General features: G+C 44.4%; 3 protein-coding genes and 1 pseudogene across 3 annotated transcripts; 2 read left to right on the top strand and 2 right to left on the bottom strand.

The window, feature by feature from the left end:
- Nucleotides 1-63: 63 nt before the first annotated feature.
- On the bottom strand, nt 64-2248 carry LOC110510128 (trypsin). The gene is made up of 6 exons (XM_021591477.3): nt 2146-2248; nt 1753-1909; nt 1241-1339; nt 942-1105; nt 583-719; nt 64-454 (listed from the first exon to the last, which is right to left on the bottom strand). The coding sequence occupies exons 1-6, from the start codon at nt 2183-2185 to the stop codon at nt 302-304; spliced, it is 750 nt and encodes a 249-aa protein (XP_021447152.2). The 5' UTR covers nt 2186-2248; the 3' UTR covers nt 64-301.
- A 2290-nt stretch (nt 2249-4538) lies between these two features.
- On the top strand, nt 4539-6513 carry LOC110510120 (trypsin-2). Its single transcript, XM_021591465.3, has 5 exons — nt 4539-4723; nt 4965-5118; nt 5420-5679; nt 5918-6054; nt 6161-6513. The coding sequence occupies exons 1-5, from the start codon at nt 4660-4662 to the stop codon at nt 6308-6310; spliced, it is 765 nt and encodes a 254-aa protein (XP_021447140.1). The 5' UTR covers nt 4539-4659; the 3' UTR covers nt 6311-6513.
- A 424-nt stretch (nt 6514-6937) lies between these two features.
- On the bottom strand, nt 6938-10888 carry LOC149984470 (interferon-inducible GTPase 5-like; annotated as a pseudogene).
- LOC149984471 (anionic trypsin-2-like) lies at nt 8078-9263 on the top strand. Its single transcript, XM_090226162.1, has 3 exons — nt 8078-8453; nt 8692-8828; nt 8935-9263. The coding sequence occupies exons 1-3, from the start codon at nt 8093-8095 to the stop codon at nt 9082-9084; spliced, it is 648 nt and encodes a 215-aa protein (XP_090082288.1). The 5' UTR covers nt 8078-8092; the 3' UTR covers nt 9085-9263.
- Nucleotides 10889-22674: the final 11786 nt, after the last annotated feature.

Genomic DNA, 22674 nt, shown 5'->3' with positions numbered 1-22674 from the left:
ATCATATCAATACAAATCCACATAGTAATGAAAGTGTAGTTCCTAAGACAGACAGACGGAAGATAGTGTAACTTCAGGCTTTATTGTGTTTGACATGCTTACACTCTGTGCTGAGTCCACTTTAGTATTGAACTAGGAGGAGAGAGAGAGAGAGAGAGAGAGAGAGAGAGAGAGAGAGAGTGAGGAGGAGTGGAGGTCTGAGAGAGAGGAAGGGTTTGGAGGAGTGGAGGTCTGAGAGACAGGGAGGAAGAGTTTGGAGGAGTGGAGGTCTGAGAGACAGGGAGGAAAGCAGCTAGTGGTGTTACATGTTGGCCTTCATGGTCTCATCGATCCAGGGGAGGAACTCACACACTTTGACATAGACTCCGGGGTATCCGGGCACGGCACAGCCCTGACCCCAGGACACCAGGCCATGAACCTCACCCAAACACACTAGACCACTGCCAGAGTCCCCCTGAGAGAGAGATAGAGGTAAGAAATCAACTCAGGTTGATCCTAATATGTACCACTGTGTTTCCTAAATGACTGCACAACAAAGATAGCAAAAGGGCTCATCAAAAATGTGTCATATACTGTACGTACGTTGCATACATCTCTGCCTCCGTCCATGTATCCAGCACACACCATCCTGCGGGTGAGCATGCCAGGGTAGGCCATCTCACACTTCTCATCCTCCAGTATGGGCACATCCAGACACTGCAGACGGGCGGGCATGTTTACTGAGAAGGAAGCAAAATACAGGGAGATTTAATAATTTAATCATTTTTCCATAGTCATACCTCTTCTCCGGGTGAGGTGTGTGTTGTTAGAGTGTGTGTGGATAAAGGCTCTGAGGGTATAATTAATGTTGGTAAAGTTGGTTTCGTATAGTGTGTTTGGTTGTAATTTCTGTGGTTACAGTTTTGTAAAGGTAAAATGCAGGGGTATTTGGTCCGTCTCACCCTCCTCTCCGGTGGCGATGTTGCCCCAGCCAGAGACGGAGCAGGGGACGCCTGCGTATGGGCAGCCTGTGGGCAACGGGATGGGCTTCACATAATCAGTGATCTCCACAGGGTGGAACAGCTTGATCAGCATCATGTCATAGTCCAGCGTCTGGTAGTCATAGCTACAGAGAGAAGAACAGAGATAGGCCAAGGGATTTGTATTGCATGTGATAAAACCCCATTCAGCCTGGGTTCAGTTGTTATAAAATGACGTTCCTAAAGGGATATGTAAAGGGTAAGTGCAGGTGGTAGCTTGCCTGGGATGCCAGATTATGTTTTGAGTCTTCATGAGCTGTTCAGTTCCCTCAAACACACGCAGGTTGTGCTCTCCAAGCATGATCTGCATTGCGTAGGGGCTGAGAGAGGAGGACGAAGGAGAGGAAAGGCAGAGGAAGGAGAGGAGAGGCAGACGAAGGAGAGGAAAGGCAGAGGAAGGAGAGGAGGGAGAGGACAAAAGGAAAGACAATGTGATTACAGAGAAACCTCATGTCAGTTTGATAAGATTCAAAGTGTCTCACTGCAGAAGACAAAGAATAGCCCTCCTTTTGGTCCATTTTGGCCCAAAATCTGTCGTTCTGCCCCTGAGTAAGGCAACCCACTGTTCCCCAGGGATGCCGAAGACGTGGATGTCGATTAAGGCAGCCCCCCGCAACTCTCTGATTCAGAGGGGTTGGGTTAAATGCGGAAGATACATTTCAGTTGAATGCATTCAATTGTACAACTTACTAGGTATCCCTCTTTCCCTCCCCTGCCCTCCACCCTTACTCACTTGTACCAGCAGTGAGCGACAGAGAGCACCCACTGCTCGTTGATGAGCACGGCTCCGCAGAAGTGGTACCCGTAGTTGAGGGAGGCCATCCAGGGTCGGGAGTGAGGTTCACACTCCTGGCCACCGATGATCTTACCATCCTCACGGGGCACTGCCGCTGAAACACACAGAGAGAGTGGTCACAAGAGGGGAGAGATGAGGACATTGTTGCACTCTGAATAGTATTCATCAGAATTGTTCTACATCACATAGAAACAGCCTGTTGGGTAAAAAGGTTGAACGCTGTTATAAGTGATGTTGTTATATGTTAGATAAATATTCCCTACGAATAGTTTTTGATATATAATTGGTAGAGTATATTAAAGTACTGTATGTGTGTGAGTGTTTAATTACCAGCAGCTCCAACCAGCAGTATCAGAGCGAGCAGTCTCATGGTGTCTGTCTGTCCGGTGAACACTGGTTGATCAAAGACACCTGGACACGCGCATGGACTTTATTTATACACACCCTATCAGCCCCCCCCCCCCATCAAACCCTACCTTACCTCCCCTACCCAGCATACCCTATCTGCCCTCCCCCACCCCTCAAACCCTACCTGCACTGCCCTCCCATATGCTCACAACGTTCACTCTACCCTGCTGACCACCCCAATCACCTCCCTCTGCCCTTTCCCTAAGCATACAAGGGCCACAATATTTGATTTAACGCACCTGCATACACTTCTCAATATACACTCCCCTACGTATTTATTTGGATAGTGAAGCTAAAACGATTCATTTGGCTCTATACTTCAGCATTTTGGATTTGAGATCAAATATTTTATATAAGCCAACAGTGCAGAATGTCACCTTACATTTGAATGTGCTTTCATACATGTCTGTTTCATCATTTAGATATGAAAGTACTTTTTATGTGTCTAGTCCTCCCATTTGAAGGTGTCATAAGCATTGAGAGTGTTGTAGTGTGCCGTCTGATTTGCTTAATATAAGGAATTTGATGTATAGCGTTGACTTTTACTTTGTACTTTTACTCAAGAATGACAATTGAACACTTTTTACACCACTGCTAAATCAAGCTTGTGACTCTACTAACTTGTTGGATGTATTTGCAGTTTGTTTTGGTTGTCTTACAGATTATGTTGTGCCCAATAGAAATGAATGGTAAATAATGTAATGTCATTTTGGACTCACTTTTATTGTTAATAAGAATAGAATATGTTTCTGAACACTTTTACATTCATGTGGATGTTCCCATGATAATCATGAATGAATCTTGAATAATGATGAGTGATAAAGTTACAGATGCATGAATGTCATACCTAAATCCTAACCTCCCCTGTTATTTTTGATGGTGAGAGGTTAGCATGTTTTGGGGGCATGACCTTTGTCCACACCTTTGTAACTTTCCCACTCATCATTATTCATTCATGATTATCCGTAATCAAGGTAGCATCCACGTTAATGTAGAAGTGTTTTGGGAACATCTTATATTCTTACTTACAATAGAAGTGACTCCAAAATGACACAATACAATATTTACCATTTGCACATCATCATCCGAAACACAACCAAAACAAACTGGAAATGCAGTCACAAGCTTGATGTAGTCATTGTGTGCTAGGAATATGGGACCAAATACGAAACTTTTGACTAAATGAAATACACTATAAGTGATGGGGTGACTAGATACAAAAAGTGCATTCATTTCTAAATGGTAAAACGGATATGTATGAAAGCACGCTAAAATAAAAAGTGAAAGTCTGTACTGTTGCCTCATACACTACATGACCAAAAGTATGTGGACACCGGCTTTTGTGTCCTGCCATTTTGCAGCTGAGCCATTTTTGCTCAAAGACGTTTCCACTTCACAATAACAGCACTTACCGTTGACAAGGGCAGCTCTAGCAGGGCAGAAATGTAATGAACTGACTTGTTGGAAAGGTGGCATCCTGTGACGGTGCCACGTTGAAAGTCACTGAGTTCTTCATTGCGGGCAATTCTACTGCCAATGTTTGTCTATGGAGATTGCATGGCGGTGTGCTAGATTTTATACACCTGTCAGCAACGTGTGTGGCTGAAATTGCCAAATCCACTAATTTGAAGGGGTGTCCACATACTTTTGTAGTGCATAAAACATTTGTTCTCAAATCCAAAATGTTCGAGTCTAGAGCCAAATTAAAGGTTTTATCTTCACTGCCCAAATAAATACGTAGGGGACTGTACACCTGATGATTAACCAGTAGCTGGCAAACTGAATATGACAGACATCTAGCCTTTTGAAGTGGCATATGGCACACAAGGACATGTACCCATGGCTGGCCATATGCAGCATCAAAAGGACCACGGCTACTTAACAGCCCGTGCTCATCCCACAAGGTCTATTCACTTTCCAATGTTGCATCTTACAGAACAACCAATTATTCTGTTGAATGTACTGATTGCATAACATTTTAAATGTGCAAATCCTCATTCTGTCTGGTTCTATTCCAATTTTACTCATAGAGCCTTCCTTATCTCTGCAACTATTCTTTAGTACACTTAGTATGCCCTTGAATATAGGCCAGGAGCTGTGAGAGAAATGGCCACCTGTGATGTTAGAACTAGTGCCTGAAAAGTACAACAACTTTTCCCCCCCGCTTCTTTGAGGTGTTGCAAGAGGTCTCAATGGTCCTACCACTCTGACAATCTGGCCAACAGCTGTTCAACACTGTTTCAACATAAATGGTCTGAGTACCTGGTACAATGGAAGGGGAGTTTGTGATAAGATGATGGGGCAGGAGAGTTTGAGGTGGGGTGGGGCATCAGGCACGTGAGACTTGGAAAGGGGGCAGGGCAGGTTGGAGGGATATCAGTTGAGATAAAGGTATAAATGTAGAGAATCGCAGAGTGCACATGTCCAGTCTGGTGAATGAAGACTTGTCTCAGCAGCACGATGATTGGCCTGATTGTACTCACACTCCTGGGGGTTGCAGGTAACAAACATACATAGAGGCACGGATAGAGAGGAACACATCTTTTACAGACAATGTGGACATCAGCTTAATGCTCTCCTTTTGCCCATCTTGTATAATATAACATTATCTCTAACCTCTGCATCTCTCTGTCTTCTGTCACCTTCCTCCTGTCATGCTTTCTGAACACTACTCCCTCTCTCCATCCTCCTCTCTTTCTCCTCTGACCCTCCCTCTCCCTTCCACTCCTTCCCTCCCTCAGCGGCAGCTCCTATGGATGACAGGATCGTGGGGGGTTATGAGTGTGAGGCTCACTCCCAGCCCTGGCAAGCCTCTCTTAACATTGGCTACCACTTCTGTGGTGGCGCCCTCATTAACGACCAGTGGATCATCTCTGCCGCCCACTGCTGGATGAAGTGAGTACTGCAGGGTCATTGTCAACCATCTTTTCCCTTTACTGTGCCTCCCTAAAGGTTTCTATTTTTTTCTCCTCTCCCTTCTCCAATTTTCCATCTGTCTTCACATTCTGTCAACCCCTCTCTCCTTCTTGTCTTCTCTGCCTTCCTCTCTCCACTTCTTTACCTTAATCTCTTTCTGCTCTCCTTCCTCTCATAAATCATGTCCTCTCTCTCGCTACCTCTCTCTCCTTCCCTCTCTCTCACTACCCCCCCCCCTCTCTCTCTCTATTTCTCTCTCTCTCTCTCTCTCTCTCTCTAGTCCTTGGAGTCAGCTTGCCATCCTGGGTGACCACCACATCTGGGAGCACGAGGGAACGGAGCAGTACATGTCTGTGGACGCCATCTACTGGCACCAGAGCTATGACTATCAGACCCTGGACCACGACATTATGCTGTTGAAGCTGGCCCACCCTGTCACTCTCAACAAGTTTGTCAAGCCCATCGCCCTGCCCACAGCCTGCCCCAAGGCCGGGGACATGTGTGTGGTGTCTGGATGGGGAAACATCTACACTGACTCTGGTATTTATGTAGATGTGGTGCAGTATGGGATGGGGTGGAATGAGGATGAGATTGGGATGCTGAATGTAATCAACTAAAATACATGTTCTTTCAACTGTAGCTCATTGTAGGTCTACATGTTGATGTGAAATCAGCAAGTCAATTTACTTGAGAGTGTAGCTCCTACTTCTCTCTCTCTCTCTCTCCAACTCTGTCTCTCTCTCTTTCTCTGTCTCTCATCGGTCTCTCCCTCTGTCAGTGTTCAACCCATTTAACCTGCAGTGTGTGGACATCCCCATCCTGTCTAAGAAGGCCTGTGACGAATCCTACCCTGGCCAGATTACTGATACCATGGTGTGTGCCGGATACCTGGAGGGAGGCAAGGACGCCTGTCAGGTATGGAGAATACCCCTGCAACCTCACAAACAGAACATTTCATTTGTTTGTTTATTCATTTATATATTAATTCATTATCTCTCTCCCCCCTCTGTTTCTCTCTCAGGGTGACTCCGGCGGTCCCCTGGTATGTAACGGAGAGCTGCATGGCATCGTGTCCTGGGGTGTTGGCTGTGCCCAGCCCAACTATCCTGGTGTCTACACCAAGGTCTGTGCCCTGCTGCCCTGGATCCACGAGATCATCACCAACTACTAGCCTGTACCCTCCACACCAGAGTAAAGAGAGAGAGAGAGAGAGAGAGAGAGAGAGAGAGAGAGAGAGAGAGAGAGAGAGAGAGAGAGAGAGGGAGAGGGAGAAGGAGAGGGATAGAGAGCAAGAGAGAGAGAGGGAAGGCTGATTCTGTTACATGCAGGAATACAAAGAAACATCTAATCAATAAAATGGCATCTTTGACTTCACTACTGTATGTTTGTCTTTTTATTACAATTCTTTGTGCCAATTGAAAAAAAATACACAATACAATCAATAACTTACATAACAGGGTAGATTACTACAATATTTAAAGTCACATCAAACACTCTTTGGCATTTCCTAAGCACCCACCTACTAGTTTCAAGCACAATCAAATAGTGACAATGGTATAGAGTACAGAGCAGGAAATTAGATGGCAAAGACAAATTAAATAGAAAAGTAACCATGCTAACAAACATATGCTAACAGATGTATGGCCTCCATTGTTTTGCACTACACGCTGCTAATGCTGATAATGATGCAAATGCTAATAATGATGCTATAGCTAATAACACTAATGTTAATAACAACACTATAGCTAATAGCAATGCTATAGCTAATTACGATGCTAATGCTTATAATGATGGTATAGCTAACAACAATGCTAATTCGAATAATGATGCTAACTCTACATACAACACTAGAACTACGTAAACAAACTCACACCTTCCTGGCTCTATTCATATTGTCATGGTAACAAAAGTGATCAGACATGAATCGGACATTTGACTTGTGAAAATCTGTATCTAAAGTACATCCATTGTAACCACATCCACCTTGAAGAACAGGGTGTTTTCAGTCTGACCATTTTTTGTAATTCCAGGCCTGCCGCCATTAGCACTGTTTTAGCATCCTCCACCATCTCTTTTATTCCCCCGTGCAGAAGGTGTAATGTAGTGGCAAAAGCAGTCCATATTGCGGCAAAACTAAAAACAACAGTGGTCAACACAGCTTCAATAGCCTTGGCTGCCACCATGACTGCTGTATGCATCATTCTAGCCACCACCTTCTCATCAACTCTCCCAGCGAAGCGAGACTTCATTGCTGAGCTCAGTTCACCCACTGGCTTGTTGACACGTTCTGAGAGTCTCTGGAGAGATTTCTCAACCAGTCCAAAGGTTATGAAGGCCTTGTGGAAAAAGGCCTGCATAACACCAATCTCTCAGCCCACTGAGAAGCCAGGGATGGGTACGGCTGCTGTGGTGGAGGCACCAGCAGCTGCAGCAAAGGCGGTTTGGAAAAGATATTTCCTCTTCTTCTCAATCATGACTATTGAGCAAACCGGCAGAGACTGGATTAGGCAGACCTCTTGTGCTCTGAAAGGTTTTCATCTTCTGGAACTCTTTGGCCAGCATGATGTCATTCTCTTTGAACCTCACTGTGCTGATGATGATGAAGAAGTCGTATGTTTTAAACTTGACCTCTTTCAGGTACCTTTTTTGCTTTAAGTTTGGGCTGCCGATAACAGGTCCCAGATGTTCACGTTAGTCATTGTGTGATGGCTGTTTCTAATGGGCTTCATTGTGGTCTCGGTCACTCCAGTTTCTGCTGCCCCTTCATCCCCGTCCAAGTAAGGCATTAACAAAGGTGGACTTTCCCTCCCTGCTCTACCCTGTCACAGCAAGAGATCAAATATTTTATATTTATATTTATATTTATATTTTATATCTCCTTCTTGTCTTCTCTGCCTTCCTCTCTCCACTTCTTTACCTTAATCTCTTTCTGCTCTCCTTCCTCTCATAAATCATGTCCTCTCTCTCGCTACCTCTCTCTCCTTCCCTCTCTCTCACTACCCCCCCCCCCCTCTCTCTCTCTATTTCTCTCTCTCTCTCTCTCTCTCTCTCTAGTCCTTGGAGTCAGCTTGCCATCCTGGGTGACCACCACATCTGGGAGCACGAGGGAACGGAGCAGTACATGTCTGTGGACGCCATCTACTGGCACCAGAGCTATGACTATCAGACCCTGGACCACGACATTATGCTGTTGAAGCTGGCCCACCCTGTCACTCTCAACAAGTTTGTCAAGCCCATCGCCCTGCCCACAGCCTGCCCCAAGGCCGGGGACATGTGTGTGGTGTCTGGATGGGGAAACATCTACACTGACTCTGGTATTTATGTAGATGTGGTGCAGTATGGGATGGGGTGGAATGAGGATGAGATTGGGATGCTGAATGTAATCAACTAAAATACATGTTCTTTCAACTGTAGCTCATTGTAGGTCTACATGTTGATGTGAAATCAGCAAGTCAATTTACTTGAGAGTGTAGCTCCTACTTCTCTCTCTCTCTCTCTCCAACTCTGTCTCTCTCTCTTTCTCTGTCTCTCATCGGTCTCTCCCTCTGTCAGTGTTCAACCCATTTAACCTGCAGTGTGTGGACATCCCCATCCTGTCTAAGAAGGCCTGTGACGAATCCTACCCTGGCCAGATTACTGATACCATGGTGTGTGCCGGATACCTGGAGGGAGGCAAGGACGCCTGTCAGGTATGGAGAATACCCCTGCAACCTCACAAACAGAACATTTCATTTGTTTGTTTATTCATTTATATATTAATTCATTATCTCTCTCCCCCCTCTGTTTCTCTCTCAGGGTGACTCCGGCGGTCCCCTGGTATGTAACGGAGAGCTGCATGGCATCGTGTCCTGGGGTGTTGGCTGTGCCCAGCCCAACTATCCTGGTGTCTACACCAAGGTCTGTGCCCTGCTGCCCTGGATCCACGAGATCATCACCAACTACTAGCCTGTACCCTCCACACCAGAGTAAAGAGAGAGAGAGAGAGAGAGAGAGAGAGAGAGAGAGAGAGAGGGAGAGGGAGAAGGAGAGGGATAGAGAGCAAGAGAGAGAGAGGGAAGGCTGATTCTGTTACATGCAGGAATACAAAGAAACATCTAATCAATAAAATGGCATCTTTGACTTCACTACTGTATGTTTGTCTTTTTATTACAATTCTTTGTGCCAATTGAAAAAAAATACACAATACAATCAATAACTTACATAACAGGGTAGATTACTACAATATTTAAAGTCACATCAAACACTCTTTGGCATTTCCTAAGCACCCACCTACTAGTTTCAAGCACAATCAAATAGTGACAATGGTATAGAGTACAGAGCAGGAAATTAGATGGCAAAGACAAATTAAATAGAAAAGTAACCATGCTAACAAACATATGCTAACAGATGTATGGCCTCCATTGTTTTGCACTACACGCTGCTAATGCTGATAATGATGCAAATGCTAATAATGATGCTATAGCTAATAACACTAATGTTAATAACAACACTATAGCTAATAGCAATGCTATAGCTAATTACGATGCTAATGCTTATAATGATGGTATAGCTAACAACAATGCTAATTCGAATAATGATGCTAACTCTACATACAACACTAGAACTACGTAAACAAACTCACACCTTCCTGGCTCTATTCATATTGTCATGGTAACAAAAGTGATCAGACATGAATCGGACATTTGACTTGTGAAAATCTGTATCTAAAGTACATCCATTGTAACCACATCCACCTTGAAGAACAGGGTGTTTTCAGTCTGACCATTTTTTGTAATTCCAGGCCTGCCGCCATTAGCACTGTTTTAGCATCCTCCACCATCTCTTTTATTCCCCCGTGCAGAAGGTGTAATGTAGTGGCAAAAGCAGTCCATATTGCGGCAAAACTAAAAACAACAGTGGTCAACACAGCTTCAATAGCCTTGGCTGCCACCATGACTGCTGTATGCATCATTCTAGCCACCACCTTCTCATCAACTCTCCCAGCGAAGCGAGACTTCATTGCTGAGCTCAGTTCACCCACTGGCTTGTTGACACGTTCTGAGAGTCTCTGGAGAGATTTCTCAACCAGTCCAAAGGTTATGAAGGCCTTGTGGAAAAAGGCCTGCATAACACCAATCTCTCAGCCCACTGAGAAGCCAGGGATGGGTACGGCTGCTGTGGTGGAGGCACCAGCAGCTGCAGCAAAGGCGGTTTGAAAAGATATTTCCTCTTCTTCTCAATCATGACTATTGAGCAAACCGGCAGAGACTGGATTAGGCAGACCTCTTGTGCTCTGAAAGGTTTTCATCTTCTGGAACTCTTTGGCCAGCATGATGTCATTCTCTTTGAACCTCACTGTGCTGATGATGATGAAGAAGTCGTATGTTTTAAACTTGACCTCTTTCAGGTACCTTTTTTGCTTTAAGTTTGGGCTGCCGATAACAGGTCCCAGATGTTCACGTTAGTCATTGTGTGATGGCTGTTTCTAATGGGCTTCATTGTGGTCTCGGTCACTCCAGTTTCTGCTGCCCCTTCATCCCCGTCCAAGTAAGGCATTAACAAAGGTGGACTTTCCCTCCCTGCTCTACCCTGTCACAGCAATGTTAAGGGTCACTTTCTCCAGCAGATCCAGGTGCGTTCTCTGTTGGGGTAAACTTGTCATAGTTCTTCATTTCCTTGACGATGTCAAGATCCTCATATAAGTTATCAGACATCTTGCTCCAGAAAATCCCGAAAAGTAGCTAAATTAATAACACACAAACATCCATCAAATGCGGAACTATCAATTTATACAATATACATGCACTTTGCAATCTTAGAAAAATGGGATATTTGGGGTTTTACGCATTGTTTTATGGATTGTTTTATGGATTGTTTTATGGATTGTTTTATGGATTGTTTTATGGATTGTTTTATGGATTGTTTTATGCATTGTTTTATGGATTGTTTTATGGATTGTTTTATGGATTGTTTTATGGATTGTTTTATGGATTGTTTTATGGATTGTTTTATGGATTGTTTTATGGATTGTTTTATGGATTGTTTTATGGATTGTTTTATGCATTGTTTTATGGATTGTTTTATGGATTGTTTTATGGATTGTTTTATGGATTGTTTTATGGATTGTTTTATGCATTGTTTTATGGATTGTTTTATGGATTGTTTTATGGATTGTTTTATGGATTGTTTTATGGATTGTTTTATGCATTGTTTTATGGATTGTTTTATGGATTGTTTTATGGATTGTTTTATGGATTGTTTTATGGATTGTTTTATGGATTGTTTTATGGATTGTTTTATGCATTGTTTTATGGATTGTTTTATGGATTGTTTTATGCATTGTTTTATGGATTGTTTTATGGATTGTTTTATGGATTGTTTTATGCATTGTTTTATGGATTGTTTTATGGATTGTTTTATGGATTGTTTTATGGATTGTTTTATGCATTGTTTTATGGATTGTTTTATGGATTGTTTTATGGATTGTTTTATGGATTGTTTTATGCATTGTTTTATGGATTGTTTTATGGATTGTTTTATGGATTGTTTTATGGATTGTTTTATGGATTGTTTTATGGATTGTTTTATGGATTGTTTTATGCATTGTTTTATGGATTGTTTTATGGATTGTTTTATGGATTGTTTTATGGATTGTTTTATGGATTGTTTTATGCATTGTTTTATGGATTGTTTTATGGATTGTTTTATGGATTGTTTTATGGATTGTTTTATGCATTGTTTTATGGATTGTTTTATGGATTGTTTTATGGATTGTTTTATGGATTGTTTTATGGATTGTTTTATGGATTGTTTTATGGATTGTTTTATGGATTGTTTTATGGATTGTTTTATGCATTGTTTTATGGATTGTTTTATGGATTGTTTTATGGATTGTTTTATGGATTGTTTTATGCATTGTTTTATGGATTGTTCAATGGATTGTTCTATGGATTGTTTTATGGATTGTTTTATGGATTGTTTTATGGATTGTTTTATGGATTGTTTTATGCATTGTTTTATGCATTGTTTTATGGATTGTTTTATGGATTGTTTTATGGATTGTTTTATGGATTGTTTTATGGATTGTTTTATGGATTGTTTTATGGATTGTTTTATGGATTGTTTTATGGATTGTTTTATGGATTGTTTTATGGATTGTTTTATGGATTGTTTTATGCATTGTTTTATGGATTGTTTTATGGATTGTTTTATGGATTGTTTTATGGATTGTTTTATGCATTGTTTTATGGATTGTTTTATGGATTGTTTTATGGATTGTTTTATGGATTGTTTTATGGATTGTTTTATGGATTGTTTTATGGATTGTTTTATGGATTGTTTTATGCATTGTTTTATGGATTGTTTTATGGATTGTTTTATGGATTGTTTTATGGATTGTTTTATGGATTGTTTTATGGATTGTTTTATGGATTGTTTTATGCATTGTTTTATGCATTGTTTTATGGATTGTTTTATGGATTGTTTTATGGATTGTTTTATGCATTGTTTTATGGATTGTTTTATGCATTGTTTTATGGATTGTTTTATGCATTGTTTTATGGATTGTTTTATGGATTGTTTTATGGATTGTTTTATGGATTGTTTTATGGATTGTTTTATGGATTGTTTTATGGATTGTTTTATGCATTGTTTTATGCATTGTTTTATGGATTGTTTTATGGATTGGCAAACTTGGTTCTTTGGGCGATATTTCTTTCTTTTTACTTTTTTGATTATTTGTGTATTGTTTTGTATTTGTATTGGAAGATATTACTGCACTGTTGGAGCTAGGAACAAGCATTTCGCTGCACCTGTGATAACATCTGCAAATCTCTGTATGCGACCAATAAACTTTTATTTGATTTGACAATATTAAATAACTGTTCACTAAAGAAGGTTCTATATATAAACCCAGTAAAGGCAAAAAACCTTGAGGTTTCTATCCCTATCCCAGAAGGTAATGTGGATTTTAGCAAACAACTGCTGAGAAAACCTAACACATTCACAGCAAACTCTGAAATGACAGCTAACTAGCTGCCTTTTCATTTGTTTTAGCTGTTTTGCATTGACATTTACATAAATATTAATGATGCTGCTGAATGGTCAGAAAAATGGCTAGCTATCTTGTCCGACACAGTTTACTCTCAATGGCAAGGGGTAGATAGTATTAGTATTTTTGCTGATTGTTGCCGAGGTTAGAGTGGCAAAGAGCAAGGTTCATACATTTTAAAAATGTCATTAAAATACGTTTACGAAGCCATAATCATATAATAAACTGTAGGCTAGCTAGATAAGGTTGTTTCAGGATTTTAGCACGTTTTTGTAAACAGGAAAAGGTAGACTACTTTTAGTTAGCTTCTTTACAAGCTAGCTAAATCTTACAAATAAAGATTCATATTTGTTAAAGAATATGCCAAATAGAGTTACAGACCCCCTGACATTTTCAATTAGTGTCAGGTGTCTAGGACAGAGTCAGGCCCAGGACACAGAACTGAGTAAAAACGTACTTTACTCGAATAAATCACAAACACTAATTCCATACAGGGAAAATATTCCAGCTTGACACAAAAGAGCAACCACTTAACAACGAACAAACACACACAAAACCATATGGGAACCAGAGGGTTAAATAGGGAATACCAGATGTGTACAATAAAGACAAAACAAATAATTTGAAAATAAGTTCATTAAAAATCCTAGAATGTGATTTTCTGGATTTTTTTTCTTCTAATTTTGTCTGTCATAGTTGAAGTGTACCTATGATGAAAATTAGAGGCCTCTCTCATCTTTTTAAGTGGGAGAACTTGCACAATTGGTGGCTGACTAAATACTTTTTTGCCCCACTGTATATATAGAGAAGCGAGTCGGCCTGAGAATTGAACCCTGTGGCACCCCCATAGAGACTGCCAGAGGTTCGGACAACAGGCCCTCCGATTTCACACACTGAACTCTATCAGAGAAGTAGTTGGAGAACCAGGCGAGGCAGTCATCTGAGAAACCAAGGCTGTTGAGTCTGCTAATAAGAATGTTGTGATTGACCGAATCAAAAGCCTTGGCCAGGTCGATGATTACGGCTCTGAAACCAGATTGCATAGTGGAGAAGGTATGGTGGGATTCGAAATGGTCGGTAATCTGTTTGTTAACTTGGCTTCCGAAGACCTTAGAAAGGCAGGGTAGAACAGATAGCAGTTTGGGTCTTGAGTGTCTCCCACTTTGAAGAGGGGGATGACAGTGGCAGCTTTTCAATCTATTGCAATCTCAGATGATACGAAAGAGAGGTTGAACAGGCTAGTAATAGGGGTTGCTACAATTTCGGCAGATCATTTTAGAAACTTTTGAAGAATAACCAGAGGTGAATATCCATCCAGGATGCCCGGGCCAGGTCGAATTGAAAGGCCTACTCGCTGAAGTGTTTTATGGAGCATTTGACAGTGATGAGGGGTGGTTGTTTGACTCAGACCCATTACGGATGCAGGCAATGAGGCAGTGATCGCTGAGATCTTGGTTGAAAACAGTAGAGGTGTATTTGGATGACAAGTTGGTTAGGATGATATCGTTGAGGGTGCCCGTGTTTACGGATTTGGGGTTGTACCTGGTGGGTTCATTGATAATTTGTGTGAGATTGTGGGCATCAAGCTTAGATTGTAGGATGGCTGGGGTGTTAAGCATGTCACAGTTTAGGTCACCTAGCAGCACAAGCTCGGAGGAAAGATGGGGGGCAATCAATTCACATATCGTGTCCAGGGCACAGCTGGAGGCAGAGGGTGGTCTATAGCAAGCTGCAACAGTGAGAGACTCGTTTCTGGAAAGATGGATTTTTAATAGTAGAAGTCCAGGTACAGACCTGGATAGTAAGACAGAACTCTGCAGGCTTCCTCTGCAGTAGATTGCAACTTCGCCCCCTTTGGCAGTTCTATCTTGTCGGAAAATGTTATAGTTAGGGATGGAAATTTCAGGGTTACTGGTGGACTTCCTAAGCCAGGATTCAGACACGACTAGGACATCTGGGTTGGCAGAGTGTGCTAAAGCAGTGAATAAAACAAACTTAGGGAGGAGGCTTCTAATGTTAACATGCATGAAACCAAGGCTTTGACGGTTACAGAAGTCAAGAAATGAGAGCACCTGGGGAGTAGGAATGGAGCTAGGCACGGCAGAGCCTGGATTAACCTCTACATCACCAGAGGAACAGAGGAGGAGTAGGATGAGGGTATGGCTAAAGGCTATCAGGACTGGTCATTTAGTGCATTCAGAGCAGAGAGTAAAAGGAGCAGGTTTCTGGGCGTAAGAGAATAGATTCAAGGCATAATGTACAGACAAAGTTATGGTAGGATGTGAGTACGTTGGAGGTAAACCTAGGTATTGAGTAATGATGAGAGAGATATATTCTCTAGAGACGTTTAAACCAGGTGATGTCACTGTATATGTGGGAGGTGGAACTAAATGGTAGGTTAAGGCATATTGAGCAGGGCTAGAGGCTCTACTGTTACGGTGAGTGAATGAGGACCCAAAAGCGAATTAACTTAAACAGAGCTTCTTTAATAACCAAACATAGGTAGGCTCAGATAGACAGGCAGATTCCGACAGGACAGGACAAGGTTACAGCAAACATGACGATAGTCTGGTTCAGGCATGAAACACAACAAACAAGAATCCGACAAGGACAGGAACAAAAACAGAGAGAGATATAGGGGACTAATCAGAGGGAAAAAGGGAACAGGTGGGAAACGGGGTGAATGGGTAGTTAGGAGGAGACAAGGCACAGCTGGGGGAAAGAGGGGGAGAAAAGGTAACCTAACAACGACCAGCAGAGGGAGACAGGGTGAAGGGAAAGGACAGAAACACACAACATGACAATACATGACAGTACCCCCCCACTCACCGAGCGCCTCCTGGCGCACTCGAGGAGGAAACCTGGCGGCAACGGAGGAAATCCTCGATCAGCGCACGGTCCAGCACGTCCCGAGAGGGAACCCAACTCCTCTCCTCAGGACCGTACCCCTCCCAATCTACGAGGTACTGGTGACCACGGCCCCGAGGACGCATGTCCAAAATCCTGCGGACCCTGTAGATGGGTGCGCCCTCGACAAGGATGGGGGGGGGGGGGGGAAGACGAGCGGGGGCGCGAAGAACGGGCTTGATACAGGAGACATGGAAGACCGGGTGGACGCGACGAAGGTATCGCGGAAGAAGAAGTCGAACTGCGACAGGATTAATGACCCGAGAAATACGGAACGGACCAATGAACCGCGGGGTCAACTTGCGAGAAGCCGTCTTAAGGGGAAGGTTCTGAGTGGAGAGCCAAACTCTCTGACCGCGACAATATCTAGGACTCTTAGTTCTACGCTTATTAGCAGCCCTCACAGTCTGCGTCCTATAACGGCAAAGTGCAGACCTGACCCTCTTCCAGGTGCGCTCGCAACGTTGGACAAAAGCCTGAGCGGAGGGGACGCTGGACTCGGCGAACTGAGATGAGAACAGCGGAGGCTGGTACCCGAGGCTACTCTGAAAAGGAGATAGCCCGGTCGCAGACGAAGGAAGCGAGTTGTGGGCGTATTCTGCCCAGGGGAGCTGTTCTGACCAAGACGCAGGGTTGCGAAAAGAAAGACTGCGTAAGATGCGACCAATAGTCTGATTGGCCCGTTCTGCTTGACCGTTAGACTGGGGGTGAAAGCCGGAAGAGAGACTGACGGAAGCCCCAATCAAACGTCAAAACTCCCTCCAAAATTGAGACGTGAATTGCGGACCTCTGTCCGAAACGACGTCTGACGGAAGGCCATGAATTCTGAAAACATTCTCGATGATGATTTGTGCCGTCTCTTTAGCAGAAGGAAGCTTAGCAAGGGGAATGAAATGAGCCGCCTTAGAGAACCTATCGACAACCGTAAGAATAACAGTCTTCCCCGCTGACGAAGGCAGTCCGGTGACAAAATCTAAGGCGATGTGAGACCACGGTCGAGAGGGAATGGGAAGCGGCCTGAGACGGCCGGCAGGAGGAGAGTTACCGGACTTAGTCTGCGCGCAGACCGAACAAGCAGCCACGAAACGACGCGTGTCATGCTCCCGGGTGGGCCACCAAAAACGCTGGCGAATGGAAGCAAGCGTACCCCGAACGCCAGGGTGGCCGGCTAACTTGGCAGAGTGAGCCCACTGAAGAACGGCCAGACGAGTAGGAACGGGAACGAAAAGAAGGTTCCTAGGACAAGCGCGCGGCGACGGAGTGTGAGTGAGCGCTTGCTTTACCTGCCTCTCAATTCCCCAGACAGTCAACCCGACAACACGCCCCTCAGGGAGAATCCCCTCGGGGTCAGTGGAGGCTACTGAAGAACTGAAGAGACGAGATAAAGCATCAGGCTTGGTGTTCTTAGAGCCCGGACGATAAGAAATCACGAACTCGAAACGAGCGAAAAACAGCGCCCAACGCGCCTGACGTGCATTAAGTCGTTTGGCAGAACGGATGTACTCAAGGTTCCTATGGTCAGTCCAAACGACAAAAGGAACGGTCGCCCCCTCCAACCACTGTCGCCATTCGCCTAGGGCTAACCGGATGGCGAGCAGTTCGCGGTTTCCCACATCATAGTTACGTTCCGACGGCGACAGGCGATGAGAAAAATACGCGCATGGGTGGACCTTGTCGTCAGAGAGGGAGCGCTGAGAAAGAATGGCTCCCACGCCCACCTCTGACGCGTCAACCTCGACAACGAACTGTCTAGAGACGTCAGGTGTAACAAGGATAGGAGCGGATGTAAAACGATTCTTGAGGAGATCAAAAGCTCCCTGGGCGGAAACGGACCACTTAAAGCACGTCTTGACAGAAGTAAGGGCTGTGAGAGGAGCTGCCACCTGACCGAAATTACGGATGAAACGACGATAGAAGTTCGCGAAGCCGAGAAAGCGCTGCAGCTCGATGCGTGACTTAGGGGCGGGCCAATCAATGACAGCTTGGACCTTAGCGGGATCCATCTTAATGCCTTCAGCGGAAATAACAGAACCGAGAAATGTGACGGAGGAGGCATGAAAAGTGCACTTCTCAGCCTTCACAAAAAGACAATTCTCTAAAAGGCGCTGGAGGACACGTCGAACGTCCTGAACATGAATCTGGAGTGACGGTGAAAAAATCAGGATATCGTCAAGGTAAACGAAAACAAAGATGTTCAGCATGTCTCTCAGGACATCATTGACTAATGCCTGAAAGACAGCTGGAGCGTTAGCGAGGCCGAAAGGAAGAACCCGGTATTCAAAGTGCCCTAACGGAGTGTTAAACGCCGTCTTCCACTCGTCCCCCTCCCTGATGCGCACGAGATGGTAAGCGTTACGAAGGTCCAACTTAGTGAAAAACCTGGCTCCCTGCAGGATCTCGAAGGCTGAAGACATAAGAGGAAGCGGATAACGATTCTTCACTGTTATGTCATTCAGCCCTCGATAATCTATGCAGGGGCGCAGAGACCCGTCCTTCTTCTTGACAAAAAAAACCCCGCTCCGGCGGGAGAGGAGGAGGGGACTATGGTACCGGCGTCAAGAGCTACAGACAAATAATCCTCGAGAGCCTTACGTTCGGGAGCCGACAGAGAGTATAGTCTACCCCGGGGGGGAGTGGTTCCCGGAAGGAGATCAATACTACAATCATACGACCGGTGTGGAGGAAGAGAGGTGGCCCTGGACCGACTGAACACCGTGCGCAGATCGTGATATTCCTCCGGCACCCCTGTCAAATCACCAGGCTCCTCCTGTGAAGAAGAGACAGAGGAAACAGGAGGGATAGCAGACATTAAACATTTCACATGACAAGAGACGTTCCAGGAGAGGATAGAATTACTAGACCAATTAATGGAAGGATTATGACAAACTAGCCAGGGATGGCCCAAAACAACAGGTGTAAAAGGTGAACGAAAAATTAAAAAAGAAATGGTTTCGCTATGATTACCAGAAACAGTGAGGGTTAAAGGTAGCGTCTCACGCTGAATCCTGGGGAGAGGACTACCATCCAGGGCGAACAAGGCCGTGGACTCCCTTAACTGTCTGAGAGGAATGTCATGTTCCCGAGCCCAGGTCTCGTCCATAAAACAGCCCTCCGCCCCAGAGTCTATTAAGGCACTGCAGGAAGCTGACGAACCGGTCCAGCGTAGATGGACCGACAAGGTAGTGCAGGATCTTGAAGGAGAGACAGGAGTAGTAGCGCTCACCAGTAGCCCTCCGCTTACTGATGAGCTCTGGCTTTTACTGGACATGAAGTGACAAAATGACCAGCAGAACCGCAATAGAGACAGAGGCGGTTGGTGATTCTCCGTTCCCTCTCCTTAGTCGAGATGCGGATACCTCCCAGCTGCATAGGCTCAGCTCCCGAGCCGGCAGAGGAAGATGGTAGTGATGCGGAGAGGGGGGCAACGGAGAGCGCGAGCTCCTTTCCACGAGCTCGGTGACGAAGATCAACCCGTCGCTCAATGCGAATAGCGAGTTCAATCAAGGAATCCACGCTGGAAGGAACCTCCCGGGAGAGAATCTCATCCTTTACCTCTGCGCGGAGACCCTCCAGAAGACGAGCGAGCAAGGCCGGCTCGTTCCAGCCACTGGAGGCAGCAAGAGTGCGAAACTCAATAGAGTAGTCTGTTATGGATCGATTGCCTTGACATAGGGAAGACAGGGCCCTGGAAGCCTCCTCCCCAAAAACAGATCGATCAAAAACCCGTATCATCTCCTCCTTAAAGTCCTGATACTGGTTAGTACACTCAGCCCTTGCCTCCCAGATTGCCGTGCCCCACTCACGAGCCCGTCCAGTAAGGAGAGATATGACGTAGGCGACACGAGCAGTGCTCCTGGCGTAAGTGTTGGGCTGGAGAGAAAACACAATATCACACTGGGTGAGGAAGCGGCATTCAGTGGGCTCCCCAGAGTAACACGGCGGGTTATTGATTCTGGGCTCCGGAGATTCGAAAGCCCTGGAAGTGGCCGGTGGATCGAGGCGGAGATGGTGAACCTGTTCTGTGAGGTTGGAGACTTGGGTGGCCAGGGTCTCAACGGCATGTCGAGCAGCAGACAATTCCTGCTCGTGTCTGCCTAGCATCGCTCCCTGGATCCCGACGGCTGAGTGGAGAGGATCCGAAGTCGCTGGGTCCATTCTTGGTCGGATTCTTCTGTTACGGTGAGTGAATGAGGACCCAAAAGCGAATTAACTTAAACAGAGCTTCTTTAATAACCAAACATAGGTAGGCTCAGATAGACCGGCAGATTCCGACAGGACAGGACAAGGTTACAGCAAACATGACGATAGTCTGGTTCAGGCATGAAACACAACAAACAAGAATCCGACAAGGACAGGAACAAAAACAGAGAGAGATATAGGGGACTAATCAGAGGGAAAAAGGGAACAGGTGGGAAACGGGGTGAATGGGTAGTTAGGAGGAGACAAGGCACAGCTGGGGGAAAGAGGGGGAGAAAAGGTAACCTAACAACGACCAGCAGAGGGAGACAGGGTGAAGGGAAAGGACAGAAACACACAACATGACAATACATGACATCTACAGTGAAATAAGACAGTAATCACTAACCAGGACAGTAATGGACAAGGCATATTGATATTAGGGAGAGGCATTCGTAGCTGGGTGATCAATAGGGGTCCTGTGAGTGTTTGGACTGGCTGGAGACACGGCGAATCAGACAGCTAGCAGACCGGGGCTAGCAAGCTAGCAGAAGGGCCTTAGAGGGACATCTCGATGGAGTAAAGTCTGTTTTGGCCTCCGCGTGTTGTGACATCGGTTGACCAGTCGTGATCGATTAGTAGGGTTTTGAGTAGCAGAGGGGTCCAAGTCTAATTGGCAAAATAGGTATAGTGGCCCAAGAAATTGGCCGATGGATCTATACAGCTAACAGTCCAATATGCTCTAAACAGCTAGCCGCTAGCGGGCCACGGCTAGTGGGCATTCAGGGGTGGTCGCGATGTAGAGGCCAGTTGAATACCCCCTCGAGCAGATTACGTCATAGTCCAGTCGTGACGGATCGGCGGGGTTCTGTGCCCCGTACCGGCAGTAGAAGGGGTCCGGGTATTGTAGCCCAGGAGTGGCTGATGGGCCTCTTTAGCTAACCGGGAGAAAGGGCCTAGCATGGGCTAGCTTCAAGCTAATTGGTGCTTGCTCCAGGACCAACATTAGCCAGTACTCGGATAGCAGCTAGCTAACTGCAAAGATCCAGGTGAAAATGTCCAGAGCTTGCAGTACGAATACGGGGATATGGAGAGAAAATAGGTCCGGTATGCTCTGGTTTGAGTTGCGTTGTACAGACTGGCGAGAGCTTTCTGAGCTAAAGGTTAGCTGCTGACTACTAGCTAGTAGCTAGTGTGCTGGCTAGCTTCTATTGGGGGATTTCAGATTCGAGGTGAATAATACTTTAGAAAAAAAACAGATCCGCACCACATTAGGTGAGGCGGGTTGCAGAAGTGTGCTTTGAAGATGAGTTTTAGAAAAAATATAAAAAGATATGTGAAGAAAAAGACATAAAAAAATAAATACACGGGACACGACAAGACGAGGACAAAAGACGTCTGACTGCTATGCCATCTTGGATATGAAGATACAATACAAAATATCTCAAATAAAAAGGGATGTCATTACTTCAATATAAACTCACATATATTTTTTTAATAGACGATTTTACATTTCCCAAGCATTCACCTGCTAGTTACTAGTACAATCAGATAGTGACAACTGTAAAGAGTACAGAGCAGGGAAAAAAATATGGCACAACAATAAATCATAATGCTAACACAGATTTGGTAACACATATATGTATAGCATCCACTGTTTTACACTAAACAATGTTAACGCTAATGATGATACAAATGCTAATAACAACACTATAGCTAATAACTATGCTCTGGGACACTGCAGTGTCCACTCATTCAGAGTGGTCTTACTCCCTCATTTTTCAGAATACAAGCCTGAAACAATTTCTAAAGACTGTTGCCATCTAGTGGAAGCCATATGAAGTGAAATTTGAGTCCTAAGTCAATGGAATCAGTATAGGCAGTCAATGAAAAACTACGAACATAAAAAATCCCACTTCCTGGATGGATTTTTTTCTCAGGTTTTCGCCTGCTATATCAGTTCTGTTATAATCACAGACATTATTTGAACAGTTTTGGAAACTTTAGAGTGTTTTCTATCCAAATCTACAAATGCATGCATATCCTAGCTTCTGAGTAACAGGCAGTTTACTTTGGGCACACTTTTCATCCGGAGGTGAAAATAGTGCCCCCTACCCTAATGAAGTTTTAATAACACACAAACATCCATCACATGCAGAACTATACATGTATGTAATATACATGCATTGCAACAAGAGGATAAGGCAGTGATTTAAGAAAGCCGGATGTCCTGACTCTACCCTTTCATCAATGACAAACTGATGTTGTCTACTTACAGACGTGTATGTTGGAAACCTAGACCTTGCGACAGAATAAAGTGACTATGGGGGCAATTGAAATCAGCAAGGCGGGAAACTTTCTGGGGGTTCTTGTATTAGAATTGTAATGAATTCTGGTTATGTAATTACACTACACCACAATAA

The sequence above is a fragment of the Oncorhynchus mykiss genome, chromosome 3 (genome assembly GCF_057628025.1).
Source record: "Oncorhynchus mykiss isolate SJ-2025 chromosome 3, ASM5762802v1, whole genome shotgun sequence".
Classification (NCBI taxonomy): domain Eukaryota; kingdom Metazoa; phylum Chordata; class Actinopteri; order Salmoniformes; family Salmonidae; genus Oncorhynchus; species Oncorhynchus mykiss.
The sequence above is the reverse complement of the archived record's forward strand: the minus strand, read 5'-3'. Positions and strand labels throughout refer to the sequence as shown.

Coding starts and splice junctions, on each gene's coding strand:
- LOC110510128 (XM_021591477.3), bottom strand. CDS start 2,185: ATGAGACTGCTCGCTCTGATACTGCTGGTTGGAGCTGCTG. Junction 1,910..2,145: donor ACTGCTGGTTGGAGCTGCTG/GTAATTAAACAC, acceptor TGTGTGTTTCAG/CGGCAGTGCCCCGTGAGGAT. Junction 455..582: donor GAGGCAGAGATGTATGCAAC/GTACGTACAGTA, acceptor TCTCTCTCTCAG/GGGGACTCTGGCAGTGGTCT.
- LOC110510120 (XM_021591465.3), top strand. CDS start 4,660: ATGAAGACTTGTCTCAGCAGCACGATGATTGGCCTGATTGTACTCACA. Junction 4,724..4,964: donor CACACTCCTGGGGGTTGCAG/GTAACAAACATA, acceptor TCCCTCCCTCAG/CGGCAGCTCCTATGGATGAC. Junction 6,055..6,160: donor GAGGCAAGGACGCCTGTCAG/GTATGGAGAATA, acceptor TTTCTCTCTCAG/GGTGACTCCGGCGGTCCCCT.
- LOC149984471 (XM_090226162.1), top strand. CDS start 8,093: ATGTCCTCTCTCTCGCTACCTCTCTCTCCTTCCCTCTCTCTCACTACC. Junction 8,454..8,691: donor AAACATCTACACTGACTCTG/GTATTTATGTAG, acceptor TCCCTCTGTCAG/TGTTCAACCCATTTAACCTG. Junction 8,829..8,934: donor GAGGCAAGGACGCCTGTCAG/GTATGGAGAATA, acceptor TTTCTCTCTCAG/GGTGACTCCGGCGGTCCCCT.